Source organism: Phalaenopsis equestris, unplaced genomic scaffold (genome assembly GCF_001263595.1).
Source record: "Phalaenopsis equestris unplaced genomic scaffold, ASM126359v1 Scaffold000032, whole genome shotgun sequence".
NCBI classification, from domain to species: domain Eukaryota; kingdom Viridiplantae; phylum Streptophyta; class Magnoliopsida; order Asparagales; family Orchidaceae; genus Phalaenopsis; species Phalaenopsis equestris.
Window position 1 is genome coordinate 601470 of NW_018164474.1, and position 19972 is coordinate 621441.

The window sequence follows — 19972 nt, forward strand, 5'->3', positions numbered from 1 at the left end:
TACATATATATATGTATGTGTGTGTGTGTGTGTGTGTGTGTGTGTGTGTGTGTGTGTGTGTGGAGCGCTAACTATCATTAATAATATTTATGGGGTGACAAGCACTCATATTTATAGAGGGTCAAACATGATAGTTAAAATAGAAAAGTTGCTTAAATATAATGTGTTGAACTTTTGCTACTCCAACATATATATGTGTGTGTGTGTGTGTGTGTGTGTGTGTGTGTGTGTGTGTGTGGAGCGCTAACTATCATTAATAATATTTATGGGGTGACAAGCACTCATATTTATAGAGGGTCAACATTAATTTTAATCCTTTTTCTATTGGTTTGAGAAGCTAATGTGAAAGCGTTGATATAAATGAGAAGATAATTTTTAGAGTAAAAACATGATAGTTAAAATAGAAAAGTTGCTTAAATATAATGTGTTGAACTTTTGCTACTCCAATCATAATAAAGAGCTTAAGACACATGGATCAAGTATTTATACCATTGGATCTATTACTCTATGGCCCTCATATTGCAATCCGTGCTCTTTCCCATTGGATTGCTAGCCCCAAATTACTTCTCCTTCCTTTTTTATTTATTTCTATTTAGTAATGGCTCTTAAAGTTGCATACACATATATAACCCTCTTGTACAATGAAGATAATAAGATTCGTGAAAGTTTTTCATTTTTTTTATTTTTTACATGGCATCAAAACAATGTTAGGATGTTCCTTTCAACATTTATTCTTATTATCTAATGTTATGATTTCTTTTTCCTCGTATTCACTATGTTTGGGTTCTTTGACTTTGTCATGACCCAGTCCAGTGTTTAGAATTAACTAAGGCGGGAACCGCGATCGAACGATATTAACATTTCATTTTACTTTTAAAAAATTTCAGAAACTTTTAGTATATGTAAAAGAGTCACTAATCCACAAAGCGCAATAAAAATTAACCATCTTGTAATAACATCATAAGCGAAAAACATCTTAGACCAACATATAAAGTGTCTCTATACAGAAGCAAATAATAAAAAAAACTAAAGTCATATCATAATCTAATAACTATCAGTAGCAATGATCCTCTACCTGTAAACCAAGTATATCCTACTAAACATATCGTCTAGAACTTTTATTCTCCTGAAAGAAAACATTAATTGCAACTGTAAGTGTAATTTAGTGAAAAATTATAATCTAATATACATTAAATTCCTATGTCATGCTATTCATGAATGATCAAAAGAAAATGCATTTCATTTCATTAAAAATTTAAAATTTTTCCTTCTCGTTGCACTTTAAGTATTTACTAATTTAACCTCTTTAATAGTCATCACAGATTACCGCCATACCCAAAGATATAGTAAAAAATATGCTCGAAAGAACCCTCAAAATGTTTCTGAAGACACCCTCAAAAAAGTACCCGAAGGAACCCTCAAATTGCACAAAAATATTTCTCTCCTTCTTCATCCCTTCAAATTCTTCTTCTTTCCTCTTTGGCAAAGGCACGACAATATGTCGTCTAACTCGATCTCTCCTGCAACCTCTCGCTCGATGATAAGAATGAGAAGACAATGGAAGGAGAGAAATAGGGGTTGCGTCTCTCCAAACAGCTGCATCTCTTAATATTATTTAATTATTATTTTTTTTATTTACTTTATGCTATTACAATCTCCCATCTTTATAAAATTGTCTTCAAAATTTCAAAATAACCATAAAAGTAAACATACCTCAAGAGAAAAGCTTAGGATATCTTCTTGCATCTCAGTGACCTCCCAAACAGCTTCTACACATCAGAATTCAGAATCCTTTCAGAATCTTCAACATAAATAAGATCAGGTTGAATATCAAATAAATTTTCTATCATCTTACTGACTTCATCTGCCATATACTTTCTGATTGACGAAATGTGAAAAACATCATGCATTCCTTGCATATGAGCTGGTAAAGTCAATTTGTAAGCCCATTCTCAATCCTCTCCACAATCTCAAATGAACCAACAAATCTGGGCCTCAATTTTCTTGCCTTCCCAAAACGTTTCACACCCTTCGGTGGACTGACCTTGATGAAAACAAACTCTCCAACTTCAAATTCAACAGATTTGTGTTTGGCATCATATACATAGAAGTGTCCTGCATTCCATACAAGGCTTCATATGGAGTCATCCCAATGCTAGCCTGATAACTGTTATTGTAAGCTAGCTCTATGAAAGGTATATGTGATTGCTAACCTCTATCAAAGTCAATAACACATAACAAGGTTTGGATAGTCCTCTTTAACTGCCTACCTGTTTGATGGAGAAATGTTGTACTAAAAGTTAATCGAGTGCCTAAAGCTTCCTAAACCTTATTCCACAATCTGGAATTAAACATGTCATCTCTGACAAAGACAATAAACTTCGGCACTTCATGTAATCTCTCAATTTGATCCACATATAATTTGGCTAACTTCTCAACTGGATCTGTCTGACTAATAGGCAATAAATGATCAAAAATTTAGTCAATCTATTGACAATTACCCAAATAGCTGCATGACCCTAACGTAATCTCGACAAACCAAAAACTAAATCCATCGCAATCTCCTCCCATTTCTACACTAAAATCGAAAAATGTTGCAACTGGCCTTCAGTACGCTGATGCTCTGCCTTCACTAGCTGACATGAAGGACACTTGGTCACAACTTTTGCCACACTTCTCACCAAAATGCCTCTTTGAGATCCCGATACATTTTATTACTCCCTGGGTGAATAGTATAGTCGGATAAATATGTTTCTTCTAGAATTTTCTTCCTCGGATCATCAACATCTGGAAGATAAACCCTGTCTTTATACCTCAATAGACCATCATGATCTATAACATATCTCTCCAAATCGCCTGCCTGAACCTACCCCAAAACTTTTTGAATACTGCTATCTCTAGCTAAAGATTCTCCAATTCTGCCTTTTAGAGTTGGCCGCACCATCAACTAATATAACAGAGTCATAATATCATCATTATAATCGACTATAGTCGGCTTCAACTTCTCCAGATCTTTAATAAAATGCTCTTGCTAAGTAAATAAATTCAAATTACTTGAAGATTTTCTACTCGGTGCATCTGACGCCACATTCAACTTCCTTAGATAATAATGAATATCTAAATCATAATCTTTAATAAATTTCAGTCATCTTCTCTGCCTCAAGTTCAATTCTTTTTGAGTGAAAATATACTCCAAACTCTAATGGTCAATAAATATCTCACATCTAACCCCATACAGATAATACATCTATATCTTCAGTGCAAAAACAACTACAACAAGCTCCAAGCCATATATAGGATAGTTCATTTCATAATTCTTCAATTGTTGTGTTGCATATGCAATGACACTACCATGCTGCATAAGTACACAACCTAAACCCCTCAAAAATGCATCATTGAAAATCTGAAACTCATAAGATCCAGAAGAAATGTCCAAAACTAGAGCAGACATTAAGCAAGTCTCCAACTTTTTAAAAGCCTCCCCACAACAATCAGACCAATCAAACTTTACAGCCTTATGAGTCACCATTGACCATGATATAACAATATGTGCAAAATTCCTCAACAAACTTTCTTGAATAACTAGTTAAACCTAAAAAACCCTTAACCTCAGTAACAGTAGTAGGTCTTGGCAAATTTGTAATCACATTAAACTTGTTCTAATCCACAGATATGTCATCTCCACTGATAATGTGCCCAATAAAAATCACACTTTTAAACCAAAAACCACATTTAGAAAATTTGGCATAAAATGTATTCTTTTTCAAAACCTATAACACAGCATGTAAATGATCTGCATGAATAACTTGATCTTTTGAATACACCAGAATACCATCTATAAAGACGATCACAAAAATATTCAAAAACTGTCTGAAGACCCTGTTCATCAGATCCATGAAAATTGTTGGATCATTTGTCGGTCCAAACGACATTACCACAAATTCATAGTACCCATATCTGGTCCTGAAAGTAGTCTTCACAATGACTTCTTCTTTAATCCTCAGTTGGTGATAACTTGACCTCAAATCAATCTCTAAAAATACTGAAGCTCCTTCCAACTGATCAAACAAATCGTCAATCCTCGACCAGTGGATATTTATTTTATTTATTTTAACAGTGGGCTTATTCAACTCCCTGTAATCATTACACATATAGAAGCTCCCATTCTTTTTCTTCACGAATAACACTTGAACTCCCAAAGGTGAGATACTAGGTCTAATAAACCCTTTATAAAGTTAACTTCTGCAGTTGGCTCTTCAGCTCCTATAACTCCTTAACTGTCATTTTGTATGGTGCCTTAGAGACAAGCTCAGAACCCGGTAAGAGCTCAATAGTGAAATGAATCTCTCATACTGGTGGTAGCCTTGGTAAATCATCTAAAAACACCTCTGAATATTCTCTTACCAATAGAATATCATCCCAAGATTTCACTTCTTTAGAAGTATCTAATACCTGAGCAAGATAACCTTGACTTCCATGATTCAACAATTTAAAAGCTTTCATACAGGTAATTATCATAGAAGTCAGCCCTCTATCACAAAAAAATTTAACTTTTGCTTTCCCAGGTACATTTATTTTAATTGTCTTCTTATTGCAATCAATAGTGAAAAGCTTTCAAACATCCAATCCATGCCTAAAATCACATTAAATTTCTTCAGGGCAACACAATAAGTTGGGCATTAAAGCTCTTTACGCCAATCATAAGCTCCACCTCACATAATTAATCAACTTCCAGAAAAGCATCATTTGGCGTTCTAACTGATAGTATCACAGGCATTGAAATAACATTCAATTGCATCACTTTAGCCAGTTCATCAGCTACAAAAGTGATCCTCCAGAATCGAAAAGTATTTTATTGGTCTACTTTGAAGATATATGATACTTATTATTAAAATCATCGCATTAAATATTTAGAGTTAGCTTATTAACATATTTAAACACTTATTTTATGTATGATGTGACATGAATCCTAAGATGCTTAAAGTGTACTGGTTAAAAAACGTTAAAAGTAAAACATACCTGAGATAACGTCAAGGGAGTCATTAGCTTACTATTCTGATAATGCATATACTCTGGCTAAACATTCTATTGAGTCTTATTTGCATTTGACACTGATCCTGAAGATTCAGCCGCCCTCGGTCTACCATAACTCCTCTGAGGTGGTGCAGCACTGCTCCTAGAATATGTGGATCCCTTTGACCCAACTTAGGGCACATTTTTGTCATATGTCCTAGCTGGTGGTGGCACTAAAAGCAAATAATTGATCCACATAAACACTCACCTTTGTGAGACCTTCCACATTTGTCACACTTCTTCACTTCAAACTGGGTGTCAATGCTATTAGATCTAGCCTTCTTAGCATTTATATTCTTGACTAGAAGAACTGTCCCTAATAGCCCTGAGGAAACCTGGATCCTTTGAATTTCTTCACATCAAAATGACCCTCCTCCTCTGAGTACCCTCTAGATCCAGCTCAATCTTCCTAGCTCTCTCCACTATAATAGAATAATCATCGATTCCAAGAGGAATCAATGGCTATCTAATCACACCTCTCAACCCAGATAAACATCAGCGGCACTTCTCCGCATTAGGAATCAGCTAAGGTACATGCCTAGAGAGCATGGTGAATTCATCATACTTGCATAATCGGGCGATCACCCTGCACCAATCTAATAAACTTATCCTGCATTTACCTCCTAGCGGATAGTTGTAAAAACCATACTTTAAAGATGCTCACGAACTCGACCCACTGTATCATGTGACTGACTCTATCCCAAATTTCTCTTGCAGTTGTCTGCGCCACCATCTCTCTATTTCTCACTTTAGTGCAAATGTGGCAAGTGCAACCAACCAATCTTTTCCACTCTCAGCAGTCAATTTTAAACATCTACCGGACCTCCTCCAGAAAAAAGGTGGTCTCATATCTTGAAATAATTTCAAGTACTTATATGTTTGACCTCCTCCACTAGAGCTGGCCTGAGTCTGAGAGTTCTTCATCAGCTGCATCATTGCAATCATCACCTCAGTAAATGCATTTGCAATCACAGTAATCTGCGGGGGTGCATTAACTTCTACAAGATCATCTCTAGCTTCGTTTCTCTAATTTTTCATATTTCTAAAATAACATAAGAAAATTATAATTAGATATAATTTAATTTTTCATTCATACCACTTAGAAATTAATTTAATCATCATGATGGCTCTTGTAGATCATGATCAAACATAATTGCTCTGATATCACTTTTGTCATGACCCAACTCGGTGTTCAGAATTAACTAAGACTGTTAACTATGGTCGGAACGAATTAGCATTTCCTTTCACTTTTCAAAAATTTTAAAGACTTCTAATATATGTCAAAGAGCCGCTAATCTGCAAAGCGCAATAAAATCTAGCCATCCAGGAACATCATTCGAAAATCATCTCATACCAACAAATAAAGTGTCTCTATACAAAAGCAAATAATAAAAGAAACTAAAGTCATATTAAAATATAATACATATAAGTAGCAGTGGTCCTCCTCCTATAAACCAAGTCCTTCCTACCAGATAAATCACCTAGAATTTTTCTTCTCCTGAAAGAAAACATTAATTGCAACTATAAGTACAACTTTAAATGACCACTAATATGTATTATAATCTAATATGCATTAAATTTTTATGTTATGTTATGCATGAATGACCACAAGAAAATACAGTTCACTTCATTAAAACTTTAAAATTTTACTTTCTCGTTTCACTTTAAGTATTTAAAATTTAACTTCTTTCGTAGTTGTCACAGGATTAACATCACAACGAAGGTATCCTTATAAATGTGTTCGAAGACACCCACAAAAATGTACCTGAAGGTACCCTGAAATTGAACAGGAAGACGCATCTTTATCATTTTCTTTAACGTTCATCCTCTGACAGAACCATCTGGGGGTAATCTTGTATGAATTAAACATTTAATTTTCATTCCATTTCATTTAAATTACATCTTTTTAAAGACATTAGTATTCTTTTTTCATTTCCCCTTTTATTTTTTTTCATTCTTAAGCTCCAACAAACATAGAAACATAATTGTCTAAAGCATTTAAGAAATTCTTTATTTAATAAACTTTAAATTTAATATAAGAAAATAATTACTCACATTGCTTAGCTTGCCACATTGACTCCCGAACCCTTGATGTTCTAAGCTTAAATGTGCTTCAATCTAAAATTATAGTTACATTAATATTTTACTAATATCAAATCTTAATTAAGTAAATTAAACATTAATTTAAGACATCTTATCTTTTAAAATTATAAATCTTCTTCAAATTCAAGGGATTAGCCAGCCTTCTTCCTTACTAACATTTAAAAAGTTTAAAAATATTAATTAATTAACGCAGTTAATTATGACATTAATTTCATTAATGACACAAGATTTGACATGTACCTTACAGGCTTTTAGGTCGATCTCCTCTCTTTCCCGCTTGCCTTACAACTTCCTCTCCTTCAAAGCCATAAATCTCTATATTAAAATCTTGTTTAAATTGACATTATATTTTAACACACTCACTCGCAAATTCATTAAATAACTTGATAAAACCCTTAATATACCTTAAAATCCTTTGACAGTCTAATTGTTCCCCTTCCCTCAAAATCTTCCACTATGATACCTGATTTAAAGATAAAAAATATTGATCGTTAATATCATAACCCAGCTCATATATATATGTATGTATACATATATATATATATGTATATATATATATATATATATATATAATGTCTGTTCCGATTTTGCTCTGCTAGGGTTTCGTCATTATGGCGAAATCTGGTATCTCTTCGTCGATTTGCTCTTCGTCGTATCTCCTCTTCTCTGTCGTGCTTCGTCTACGTCATGCGGCATCGACTCGTCACACATCGTTCGACTCGAAGAAGGAGAGGTGTCGTGCGGCATTGCTTCTTTATCGTGTGTCTGCCAGCTACGCTTCCTACGGCTCTCAGCTCTTTCACGCTCGAAGAACTGAAGAACTCTACGTCGTGCGGCATCACTTCTTCACCGCGCCTCCTGCGGTCTCTTGCGGCTCCGAATTCTGCGGCTTCGTCTACTCTGTAGCTTGTCGCTGTTCAACTTCCATGGCTACTGCTCCTTCTCAACCACCGATTATTTCAGTTTTAAACCTTGGGAAGGCTTCTTTTGCTGATATGGTTGGCTATATGGGATAAGATCAGGTTTTCCCTCAGGTTTACCATGAATCATTCGAAGGCCAGGAGGACCGCAACCTCATCAACAAGACGGGTATGAAGAGTGACAAACTGGCTATATTCTTCTCTGATGTTGAAGTTTTCAACCTGGTTAACAAGTTCAAATTCACCCTCATTGGAAAGTTCCAATCGGGACATCCCAAAATGGAGATCGTTCGAAAGGCTTTTAAAGATCTTAAACTATTGGGACTTTGGAAGGTTGACCTATTTGATGGGAGACATATGATGATACAACTATCTAAAGTGGAAGACTATGCCAAAATATTTTCCAAAAAGTTTATGACAATAGAGGGAAAATATATGAAACTGCTTAAATGGTTTCTTGAATTTGACCTTAGTCAAGAACCACCTATAGTTCCAATCTAGTTTAAACTACCTGGCCTAAAGTTGCACTACTTCAACCAACAAATCCTCTATTCTATTGGAGTTGCTCTAGGGAGACCTATGAAATTGGATACACCCATCTTCAATTTAACCAGGTCTTCGTTTGCAAGAATTATGGTTAAAAGGGATTTCATTCTTCCTGATATGGACGAAATATTGTTTGGTACTGCCCACAATGAGTATTGGCAGCCAATTATAGCAAAACAAAGACCCTGCTACAGCAATCACTGTAAACTGTTTAGGCACACCCCTGCCAAATGCTTCCGGTTACTCACCAACCAGACCAGCAGTTTCCGCTTACTGTTGTTGAGGCAGCTCTTCCTCGGATTACAAATTCTACGAATTTTGTTGTACTAGATGCTAGTCGAAGTGTCTTGGAACCACCTATTGCGAGAGAAGAGGGTACTCAAGTTATGGCAGAGCAAGCTGAGTCAGATCAGCAGTTTACCTCCATCGAAGATCCACCTATTGTTCACACAAGACTACATCTTGCACATGATTGGCAGGTTTATAAATCTAGGAAGAAGAAAAAAAGAATGTCTGATCTCAGTAACTCTCAGGATGACTGTATCATTGTTTCGCGATCGCGGCTCGGTCTAAGTAAGCCTTCGATGTCATCATCTCATTCCTTCTCGTTCTTCCCTTTGATTTCTTCTTCTTTCCTCGAATAGGGCACGATAATTTCTCTTCTCGCTGGATCTTTCCCGCCGCCTCCTGCTCGATGATAAGAATGGGGAGACAATCGAAAAAGAGAAATATGTCCATCTGAGAGGATGCATCTCTCCAAACAGCTACACCTCTTATTATTATTTAATTATTTATTTTATTATTATTATTATTATTTTGATTTTTGTTATTACAGACTTCTCATAAAGAGAGTTGACCATGATTAATGGTGAAAATTAGACCAAAGGAAAGCTTCAGGTATTTGAAGCATCTTATTGCTTGAACTAGAAAACTAACTAAAATTGTTCCAAATCGTGAAGACATTTCTAAAGGGAAAGGAAAAAATCCAACACCTTGTAGATTTACTTACGGAAGTCAAAGACCCATAGTTCCTACTTTAAGAATAAATTGATTTCATGATTACAATATACTTGTGGAACATCATCAGCAGGTCTTTTATGCTTTTCATCACCACAAAAGAGGTTTGGGATGTAGTTAAAGAAACCTACTTAAAGATGAAAAATATTGCTCTCGTCTATAGAATCAAGATGATGTTTACCACTAGAAACAAGATAACTTCATACCATTGAATACTTTAATTTTATGAAGGTTTACTAGCTATATTTGGATTAATAACAAAATCTCAAGATGTCCTTTGAAGATGAGGTGGTTCTTACAAATTTTGTGGAGCAAAAAAAAATTGAGTTTTTTGGTAGAACTCAATTATGAATATGACCAAATTCGAATCTATATCTTAAGCAGAGAAAATATCCATTCTCTAAATGAAGCATTCGATCTTGTATGAACTAAAGATGAGAAAAAATGGTGATGATCAATAGCTCATCCCTCGAGATATCTATCACAACTTTTGAATCCAAATATAAGGGACTTTCTGTCCCAGAACATCCTCCAAAACTATGACAAAAATGTTCTTTCAAAGGCGGTCACCGGTGCAACAACTACAAAAAAAAATGGCAAAATAAATAAACAAATAATGAAATTTTCATGAAAAATCCAAAGGCTATGAAGAAAAGATGTAAATCAAAAGGGCAGGCCTACTTAATGAGGCTAGAATGCCTCAATTCAAAAGAAATTGAAACATTAAGGAACTTTCCCAATTCCTTAGTAATGTCACCACGATCTTACTCTCTTGTTTAGATCAGTATAATTTCTAATTATTATTCTCTTCTTGGCTCTAATAGTTCGTTCGTTTTTTTGGATCCAAGATTCAAGAGTCACAGACCACATGACAAACATTTTTAAAGTATTGCAAACTTACAAACCATATCCCATAAAAAAATAAAATAGCAAATGATTATTTAACAAATTTTGCAATACTAGGAGACAATTTATCCCAACTTAACATTTATATTATATGACTCGCACTAAGCAATTAGCATTTTATCTATACACAAATTTACCAAAAGACCACAAGTAAAAAAATAATCCTTTTTACTAATTATTATATTTTTCAAGAGGAAGACAATCTAGAAAAAATAATATCTTCATGATCGAGATCAGCTATCATACTCTTTCACCTCACAAGCCACCAACATCATCTAGACACACCAATATTGATTAAAACATCATTATTTTAGGAACCTTCACAGGATATTTCCTTCTCAATTTATAAATAAAAAAAATCAAACAATTTTACATGAAACTTGCAAAATTATTAAATATTATCATGTTTCATTTCCTAAATGCAACTTCAGATCATTATATTGATTCATTCTGATATTTAAGGGCCCTCCAAAAACCCAATATCTTTGGAGCCACTAATTTTATCATATTTATTGATGGTTGCACTCGAATGACGTGCATATTTAATTAAATAAAAATTTGATATTAGCACCATACTCCTTACATTTGTTGTTAGGATAATGAATCAACCTAACTGTAATGTCAAAAATTTATAGATTAATAATAAATGTGATCATTTTAATCATATATTTGCATCCTTTTAAAAAGAGGATGTTATCTATCATTTTTTCTACCCTAACACCACTCAACAAATGGAATGATATAAAAGAAAAATGGTCAAATTTTGGAGGTGACAGAAAAACTTCTCCACAATCAAGTATCAAATTAATATTGGGAAGAAGTTATTCTAATAACTACATATTTAAACATCAGAATACCTTTTCGAGTAATTGATTTCAAAATGTCCACTAAATTATTTGTTAGAATTCTTTCCTACATATAATTTCTAAAAAATCCCTCCAAAATTTTTTGGATGCATTAATTATGTTCAAATCCATAAACAAAATAGAGAAAATTTTGATCTAAGAACTCTAAAGTGAGTATACTGCATATTCTGCTACACAAAAAGGATACAAATGCTATCATTCAACCATAAAAAGTTTTGACACTTCAATAGATGTTATTTTTTAGGAATTCCATAACTTCCCACTTAAACTCATCTTCAAATGGAGAATTTTCAACATGATGACAAGTTTGATGATATTTTCCATTTAGGCATATACAATAAGAAAAAAGCCCAACAAGAATTCCAATAAGTCCAAATCTCGGCACCGTTACCAAGTCACACCACATAGCCATTATCACTCATATATATCATATTTCTTAGTGTATATCATTTCATAATTTTTTTTTTCTCACAAATTATTTCTAACCAACATCAACATCAACCCTACTTTCATTCTATAAACTCTATTTGAAGCACTTGAAAATAATTCGGAAGGAAGTCATGAGAAAAGAGATGAATACATTAAGAAAATCATCCAAGAGAGACCGTTGAATTACAAAAAAAAAGGGCAGTAGAATGTAAATAGATTTTCAAAATCAAATATAAAATAGATGAGAGGCTAGAAAAGTATAACTGTATAAAACAAGATTGGTAGCAAAAAGATATATTCAATTATATGGGGATTGATTTCATGAAATATTTGTTCTTGTTGCAAAAAATGAATATTATTTGCAACAAATCATGAGTGACCCATACAATGATATTAGGTAAAATATAATTTCATAAATAGAGATGTTGAAGAAGAGATCTATCTAGATTCACCACCAGGATTTGATAGTTTTTTTCTTAAAAAAAATCAATTATGCAAATCAAAAAGTGACTTATATGGACTAAAACAATCATTAATAGCTTAATTTGATATATTTGCAAGGGTTATAGAAGGAGATAGTTACAAATAGAATCAAGGAGATAATATTCTCTTCATAACACAATCTTCTGATTGTAAAATCTCAATTCTTATTATATATTTTGATAATATGATTGCTACAGGAGATAGCAATAAGAAAAAAACTCTCAAGAAAAAGCTTGTTGAAGAATTCAAAATCAAACAATTAGAAAGCCCCAATATTTCTATTAAATAGAAGTGGTTGAATCTAAATAATGGATATTTCTCTCTCAACAAAAATATATTATGGACCTGTTGAAAGTGACCATGATGGTAGGCACAAGTCGTGTAAAAATTCAATATAACAAAGGCAAAAATTGAACATTGATGAACAAAGGAATGATATAGATATAAGATAATATCAGAGGTTAGTAGGAAATCTAATCTACTTGTCCCACACTCATCCTAACATCGTATTTATAGTAAGTCTAATCAATCAATTCAAGTACAAAATTAAAGAGTCGCAGCTTCAAGTTGCCTGTACAATCTTCATATATCTTCAATCAAGCCCAAAAAAAGATTAAACAAAAGCTATAATGCCCTATAAATTGAAAGATACACAAATGCAGACTATGCTAGGTTACCGATGGAGAGAATGTCTACTTCAAGGCATTGTATATTCCTAGGAATAAATCTCATAACTTAGAAAAGCAAGAAAAACCTACAGCTTCAAGATCAATGCTGAAGCTAAGTTTTAAGTCATTACTGATGAGATCTGTGAGCTTCAATGGATCAAAATCATATTAAAATATTTAAATATCATCATAGAAAGAGCCTATAAAAAAATAATTACAATAAATTGGTCATAGTAATACACACAATCCTTTATAACATGACAGTATCTAGCAGGTTGAACTTCATAGAAATTCAAAAAAAATGGTCATTAGTAATACACACAATCCTTTATAACATGACAGTATCGAGCAGGTTGAACTTCATAGCAATTAAAAAAAAAAATAAAAAGTGGTTTGATTTGTACTTCATATATGCCCACAAGAAATCAGTTTGCCAAAATATACACCAAAGGACATTACAGCCCAACATTTAAAATAGAATACGCGAACTTTGAATGGTAGATCTCTATCATCTAGTTTGAAGGGGAGTGTCGAAATTCTGCTATTCTACTCATATCAAAGAACTTAAGGCACACAAATCAAAGCTTTGTATTGTTGAATCAATTTCTTTATGATCCTCATATTGCAATCTATATGCTTTCCTATGAGATCGCCAGCTCCGAATTATTTTTCCCTCCATTTTTGATTTACTCATATTTTGTAATACTTTCACTCATTACATAATTCAAAAAGTTTAATGATCTAAACTCACCAGTGAACCAGAAGCATTCAATAGCAATTTAAAAATCATATTGAAAATAAAAAGGTACTTATTTGATTATCTTTTCCTAACATCATCAGAAATGAATAGGTAGCTGAACAGGATTTGTTCTAAGAACTACAAAACTGATACTAAAATATATGCAGAAAAAGTCATGAAATATCAACCTGTCAACAGTGAATCCTCGAAAAAAGTAGAAAGTACCCTCCGCAAGTAAAGTGATGGAAGAACCAGGAAAGCCACCAGCATGGTTGGTCCAATAAACCAAAAGACCCTGGACCTTTCCTTGCCCAGGCTAGCTCCAGGGATTTCTCCTCTCCTTTCATATGGAAGGCCATGGAATGAAACAAATCCTGGTTTTCCAGCAGTTCTTTCAACAGGGGGTGATAAAGTGCTTCCTGCGGATTCATCCTCAGCAGTGATTTCCAGTTCTTCTGGTTCCATATTTTCCAGTTTCACTGTAAAATATGTGGACTGATCCTCAGAAATAGCGAAGCCACTCAGCCTCCTTCCCAAAAATCCTATTTTCGATTTTGTGGTCCCTTGTATAATTGGAAATATTTTTTCAATTAAAATCAATGAGAAAGTGATGTAAAATGTTAAGCAAACATCCTTTAAACTTGACATAAACAGTCAGATTTAGAGAGATACCCTTGAAATGGTTTAGCTCCTGTTTCCCATGTTTACAGCCTTCTGCACCTTGTGATCGAGATAACTGGAGAATGCCACAAATTCATGTTTTGTCAACCCAATGTAATTAAGAAGAATATTATGATAGCACATAATGAAACTCAATGCAAAAAGAACACGGAAAGATACAGGTTGAAGGGTACGACTGAATAAATAAATCAGAACATTGTTGACCTCATTTTTTAGGTCATTTCTTTTTTCTTAGGGTCTTAGGATCTAGCTCTAAGAGAGTTCCTATAAGAGTTCCTATTGACCATCTTAGAACACTAGAATTGGGATCCACCCTTTTTACAAATTCCAGTCATTTCCTATTTTCCTGTGAAGTCTAGTATTATGGTCTCAAAACCATCGTCTTATGGACGAGCGGTTAAGGGCTATTGTGCGGAGACTGAGGGAGAAGTTCCCAATAGGATTTCAAGCCCTAGGAAAACCTTGTCAGGACTTTATTGTCACATACACTCACCAAATGCATAAAATTTACAAAATTACACGAGATCGGACTTCAATTGAGCCTAAGGATGGGTGAAAATTCGAACTTCTCCGGACGACCTCTGACTACAAAATGGACTGCGCCAACGCGTTCGGGACATCAATTTTAGTAGGAAAAGACACTCATATTGCCATATTTACGACACGAGAAAATTTGCATGGAAATCGATGAATTCGTCGAAATGACCTCCGACGGCGAAACGGACCGCGACAGCGCGTCCGGAATGTCAAAAATACCTAGAAAGGACATCCATATTCGATATGTTACGACACATGAATAAAACACAAATTCAATTTTTATTTTTCAAAATATTAAAAACTCTTTATAAACTTTACCCTTAAATTATAATTAAATTTAAAACCTAAGTCCTATTTAGGTTTTCACCCGCACTCTCTCCCTCTGTTAGACCCAATCACGGGTTCGAACAGAACTTTTGTGGCTCGCCCCGCTCCCTCTCGCGTCCGTGCCCTAGCTCCACGGAGGATCCCACGCGACGACGCTTCCCCCTCCCGTCTCTTCCCCTTCTCTACGTGGCACGGCAGCCGTTCGACTCTCCAATTGGAGGAGGCGGACTGGCCGACGTTCCTCCTACTCGAGGCTATACGCGCTCCCTCTTTATTATGACTCCTCTTTTCCTCATTTTGATTGGTTGGCTAGGGCGACAAACACGCACTGCTCTGCCATCAATTCAAGGTCATGGCCAAGGTCATCAGCAACACAACAGGGGCAAACCCGTCGTTAACTCTGCATAGCAGTAGTTCACTCAACATTGAGGCAGCAAAACACTTGCCAAATATGCAACGAAGTTGGGTACTCAGTGGCTAAATACTGGTAAACAAACCTATCAAATGAACCCACCAACATTCAGGCTCTACTCTCTAACACCACTCGGACAGACTAAGAATGGCTTCTGGACAAAATACCAACCTTCTTGCATCAAATCAAACTCAAATTCACAAATATAAACAATACTACAGCCATCAATGGCTCATCATCGGAATGGACAGTCTCTCCCCATTGCCCACATCAGCGATGTCCTCCTCCCCACTCCATTTTGTAAGCTAGGTCTCTTCTTACCACATGTTCCCAAATATCCTCAATCTTTTAACAGTCTAAAGACCAGCAACTAACAACTCCTGCTCTCATCAATTTGGCGAAACTGGCAATATCAATAAGAGCAATGGAACAAACAAAAAACTCCTCCAAAGCACATCCGATAACAGACTTCTACCAACTTCGAACAACACTTCTTGCCTCCAAAGCTCTAACTGTCAAAGAGTAAGCAGAAACCACTTGGCACAACCATCTTAATCACCCACAAGCTTCAATACTGCATTGTATAGCAAAATACCAGTCCTCTTTTATGTATTCAGACCACTAAAATCATATGCAACTCCTATCATACAGCTGAAAGTCACAAGTTACATTTCTCCTCCTCTCAAACCTATAACTAGGAAAATTTGGTTGCATACACTTTGATGTATGGGGACTTTTCCCAACCCACTCAATTCAATGATATCGCTACTACATATTATTTGTGGAAAAATATTCTGGTTACAATGAGTTATATTCTATGAATAATAAATCTGAAACTACCATCAAAATCATTAATTTCAAAACAACGGTTGAGCATTAATTACGAAAAGCTATCAGAATTTTTTGCATTGATAATGGGGATTAATATACAAACAAAATTCTCCAAACTTACCTCACTGCTCATAACATAATACACCAGTACAATTGGCCCTACACCCCAAAGCAAAATGGCCATGCTTAATGCAAAAATTGACTCATCCTAGAGGTTTTGCAAGCTGTACAGTTTATAAAAAACCTACCAAACAGCCTCTGGTTTGATATTGTCCTCACAGCAACTCATCTTATCAACCTACACCCCTTCCTCACTACAAGGCACAATTTAACATCCCAATTTGTATACAATAAGATCCCCCAATACAGTTGCTTCAAAACTCTCAGCTATTTGTGCTACCCCTGGTTACAACCATTCTCACCAAAGAAACTGTACGCCAGCTCAATTCCCTCTGCATTCATCAAATATGCATCTCATCACAAAGGCTACAAATGGTTCAATCCAACGACTTAACAAACCAACAAATTCTGCTACATTTGCTTCATTGAAAATATCCCCTCCAGCCGCCGCACATGAAAAGCTGCTAACCCTCCCATATCAAAAACCCAATAATATTCTCCATCACCCACTCTTATACCTTCCTCAGCTACTTAAACAATCCACCAAACCCAATCTCTACACTTCACAAATAAACATAATAACACTCCTAAACATGCCTCCAATTGATCAAATTAACTCTCAAACCACCTCTCCTCTGCCTAACAATCCCCAACCATCAATGCCAAACAAGCCCAACCAACCTCCTCACCATCACAATATGATCTACAGCCTACAAACAGAAAAATTAAAGCAAAAGCACATAGTAGATCTCCATCACACCCTCTCAGTTGTATCACATGACCCTACCTGGCACGTAGGTAACCTTTACACCACAAGAACCACATCTTAACCAATCAACCAATGTGATTGAGATAATCAGACAAGAATAACGTACAAGCCTCTACAAAACGCTTCACCCCCCAAACTAAAACTAACTACAAACAATCAACAAGAATAACCCAATCCACAGCTCTACCACCATCTAGTCACCTCCCTCCAGTACCTAAGAACTGCCCATCCCAACATAGCCTTCTTTTTCTACGAACATCTTCATCAGCCCCCTCAACATACCTTTTTCTCACCTCAAATGACGTCTATGATACATAAAAGACACCATCTCAAAAGGACTCTTGATATACCCTGATACACCAACACTTCACACTTACTCTTGACTCAAACTGAGCAAGCAATTCCAAAGGCAGAAAATCAACATTTGGATACTATGCATTTTCAGCTTGTACACTCATCTCCCGTTGCATCAAGAAACAAACAACTATTGCCCGATCTTTAATCAAAGTTGAATATAGAGCTCTAGCTACAGCATCAATAGATATCATTTGATTACAACGTCTTCCACTCGAATTTCACTTTACCTCCAACACACCCACCCTCTGTACTGTGACGGCATTCAGCACTTGCACTCAACAAACAACTCAATGTTCCACGCTCAAACAAAGTGCATTGAAATAGACTGTCATTTAATCAGGGATTGTGTTAGGTCTAATCACATCACAATCCAAAAATCTCCACTGAAGATCAGCTCGTTGAACTCTTCACCAAATCAATGCCAGCCAATCTTGCCTGACCATCAACTTGAAGGGAGGTAATATCTGTATTAGAGTGAGATCACTCCCAATAATAGAAGCTGTGACCACAACATTGCACGATCTATAATCCCTTAATTCCAGCCATACAGGAATAACATAATGCATATTTATTGTTTTATCTCCTGGTTCTCTAAAAAAACTCATGAATACTCTAGCCTAGATATACCACTCACAACATCCTATATATTTGTCTCTTCCCAGCTTATACTATGCTTTGCTTCTATACTCTTTTATACCTTTTTTTTATTTTGACTTCAAGGATTAGACCCCATATGGGCTATTGTATGCCAACACAAGCACACATCGAGAAATGCAGGAATGGGTCAGATACCACAAGCTCACAGTAAGAGCTCCCAATTGAGACCACTTTTTAATTACACTTGAAAGTTTTCATCAGCAAGAAGAGGAACTACTAAGAAGAGTAATAACAAATTTACTCTTTATGGAGAGTAAACAAGATCAAAGTTGATCTATAATGCAATGGAAAAGCGCAGTGAAACAAATATATGGCATAAAGAACTCAACTAAAAATGATTCCTTCAGCTGCGAATCTACTCTTAGCATTTTGGCAGACATATATACTACAAAGATAGTTTAAACCTAAGATATTATATATCAATAAACAAATTAAATAGACAAAATATAAAAATCCTAAATGAAGACTTCAATGAATCAATCCAAGGACAAACCTCTTCATTTCACAATCACCTAAAGTAATAAAAAATGCAACATCTCTCCACATAGAGTTTTAAGACAAGGAATTAACAAAAACTAAAAACTGCAGGACATAAAACAAATTTAACCCTCAACCCAGCATATTAATATTATTTTCAGAAACCGAATGAAAAGAAGAAATGTTATTGCATGCTGTATTATGTTTAGCTTTTTTCTTATCGAAGAACTCGGGTTTGACAATAAGAGAATCAGAAGGTCTTAATAAAGATATTTGCCTTCAAACTTCTACGAAGAGAAGCAGTGGTGCAGAAGACAGAAGAGCAGGTGAAGATAGACGAAGGCGTCACTGAGACCGCCATGAACAGTTTTAATCCGGGCTAAAGTCCGACTGAGAAGTTCAAAATCAACATTTTTTGCACATTTGAAAGCGAACTAACTGAAACCTAGAGAATGAAAGAGACTAATTTAGGAAAATTGCGAGCAAGGAGTAAAAAAACGAGAAATTTGAGGTCTTTTTTTAGGGGAATTTCCATTCTATGCAGGCTTGGGGCCTTCGACGGGGATGCCAAACTAGGGCGCATCGTGACCGTTGAATACGGGCAATCACCTAAAATCTCATGATTATCTTGGGTAGTTTATGTATGATTATTTGGAATATTATTACCATTATACAATGCTGATATGTATATGGATATAATTTCTTATATATTTGATGTATATATGTATCCCATAGAAATACATTTGAGGACATGAATCTTAATAAATTTAAATGAAATAATTTTCAAATTTAAATTCATAATTATTTGAGCTTCAATTTCAAAAACAATTTCAAAAAATTTATAGACTGATTGAACATCAAACAAAAAAATAAGATCAACACTAAAATCACTCCAATCAGACCCTAACTAAGCAAAAATTAAGCACTTAAAATATAGATGGAATCTTCAAAATATTAATTGAAGATCAAATAATCTCCAAATTCAGCTATTTATAGATAAATTGAGTGTCTCTTGAGAGAAATCTAACATACATATGATATTCAATTTTGAGGC

At 34.9% G+C, this 19972-nt stretch overlaps 1 protein-coding gene across 1 annotated transcript in view; it reads right to left on the reverse strand.

Annotated features, from left to right (window-relative positions):
• LOC110018710 overlaps positions 1–19488 on the reverse strand; it is a 22818-nt gene extending 3330 nt beyond the window's left edge. The window contains exons 1-3 of the mRNA XM_020716121.1: positions 19196–19488; positions 14423–14486; positions 13939–14313 (exon numbers count right to left, since the gene is read on the reverse strand). Of these exons, the coding sequence (XP_020571780.1) occupies positions 13939–14313; positions 14423–14486; positions 19196–19279 (523 nt within the window). The 5' untranslated portion in view covers positions 19280–19488. The remainder of the gene's footprint in view (positions 1–13938; positions 14314–14422; positions 14487–19195) is intronic.
• Positions 19489–19972: the final 484 nt, after the last annotated feature.